General features: G+C 46.0%; 1 protein-coding gene across 1 annotated transcript in view; it reads right to left on the bottom strand.

Annotated features, from left to right (window-relative positions):
* The window catches only part of pik3c2b (phosphatidylinositol-4-phosphate 3-kinase, catalytic subunit type 2 beta), a 28,964-nt gene that overhangs the window by 16,108 nt on the left and 10,950 nt on the right, over positions 1-1,906 (bottom strand). The window contains 5 exon segments of the mRNA XM_031847152.1: positions 56-236; positions 383-477; positions 607-700; positions 790-978; positions 1,077-1,317. Coding sequence (XP_031703012.1) covers positions 56-236; positions 383-477; positions 607-700; positions 790-978; positions 1,077-1,317 — 800 coding nt within the window.

The raw sequence follows: 1,906 nt of genomic DNA, 5'->3' as shown, positions 1-1,906 counted from the left end.
ATATAGAGATATAGAGATATAGAGATATAGAGATATATATTTTGTGTCCTCTCACCTGTCTGTTGGACGGCGAGGCGTCTCTGACTTTGTGTGCCACGGTGGCGAGGACGGAGACGAGCCAGCACTGACGGTCGAACTCTTCTCGGAGACCTCGACCGACGCAGCAGAGCAGAGCGGCCAGAAGGTGCTGATACCGAGCACTGAACTGACTGTCCTGCAGGTTGTCCTTCAGCAGCCTGAGAGACAAACATGATTAAACCTGGTTTAACTAATCCCAACTCTAGATTTGTGATCTGACCAACAGGGATTTATATATATGCGACATATAAAATTAATGATAAATCAAAATAATAAAATGATTGTTTCTGTGTGATCAGCTGACCAGAAGAGGTAGTGAGCGATGCGAATGTCCCCGATGGCTCTCCGTAGGAGGAACCGAACCAGAGAGCTGTCGAGGTAACACTCGTACTTCAGAGCCTGAGACACAGACAGAAAACAGTTATACTTGTAGATGTGTTACACTTTGTTCTCTCTGCAGCTGACAAAATAAAAGCTTCTCCTGTCAGCTGACAAAATAAAAGCCTCTCCCGTTAGTTCTCATCTGACCTGGACGAGCTGAGGCAGGAAGTCCAGTAGCTCTGGATCTGAGATGGAGTCCATCCACTGAACAGCCGTCCTCCTCAGCTCCTGGTCCGGAAACCTGGAAAACACACACGATGATGTCACTCATGTTATCACGATGATGTCACTCGGGTGAGCGTCAGCGAGCGGGGGAGGCGTTGTACGTACGAGGCGTGGAGGAGTCCCAGGGCGTCCTGGTGACCCAGACAGGCCCACTGTCTCAGTAGGGCGTAGATGTCCGGCAGGCAGGCCCACTCCCAGCAGGGGGCGCTGGCCAGGACCAGAGGAAGAGCTGCACTCTCTGACTGACAGAAGGCCTTCTTCTCCCAAAGAAGACGCCTGTCCTCCACTGTCAACCTGCACACAAAGAGACACATGAGGACCTTCCATCTTCCTTCCTTAAATTACAGTTACATTCCATCAGATATCCGTGTGTGTGTGTGTTTGTCTCTGACCAGAAGACAGCCTTCTTGTGGAGGACGTCCTGCAGCTGGATCTGACTGATGGTGTCCAGTCTAGAGAAGTCATACTGAGGACAGAAGTCTGCCGGAGGAGGAGTACTGAACAGGACCTCGAACGACGAGGTGGGGAAGTCCACCTGAGAGACAGACAGAGAGAGAGAGAGAGAGAGAGAGAGAGAGAGAGACACAGAGACAAGATAAGAACTTGTGACCCTTTAAAATGAAATTTGTTTGTCTGTTTCTGGGTAACTAAACTGAATCAAAACCCTTGTATGTGTTCACATTTATGGACAATAAAGCTGATTCTGATTAATGAGGAGATTCAAGTTTCAAGTGTCCAAAAAAGACAAAGAAATGAATAAAAAGAAGAATATATTGTGACCCTCCAGAGCCATAGAATAAATTATACAACATATATCATCTAAAACATGAGGAGTAAACTGAACTTAATGTGGAATACTGGTGGACTGTCCCTTTAAAACTCTGTGTGTGTGTGTGTTCTCCGACGTCGTTAACCAGGCAAAAACAAACAGATCCTGAATCAGTCGACTGCACTGAAACAAAGAGCCAGAGATGTGTGTGGGTGTGTTATACTGACCTAGATGTGTGTGTGTGTGTGCGTGTGTGTGTGTGTGTGTGTGTGTGTGTGTGTGTAGTCATTCTGTTCTGGTAAATGACAAAGCTGGGTTTTGTAGTTTGCCAGCAGGTGGAGCCGATTAAGATACTTAACATCCATTAATACAATTAGAAATTATAGAAAAAGATGCTGCATTACATCATGTTTTTAATTTTTCATGGTTTTAGTGCATTAACTTACTGAATTT

This window comes from Anarrhichthys ocellatus, unplaced genomic scaffold, assembly GCF_004355925.1.
Source record: "Anarrhichthys ocellatus isolate YVR2014 unplaced genomic scaffold, GSC_Weel_1.0 scaffold1, whole genome shotgun sequence".
Taxonomy (NCBI): domain Eukaryota; kingdom Metazoa; phylum Chordata; class Actinopteri; order Perciformes; family Anarhichadidae; genus Anarrhichthys; species Anarrhichthys ocellatus.
This window is presented reverse-complemented; position numbering and strand designations above follow the sequence as displayed.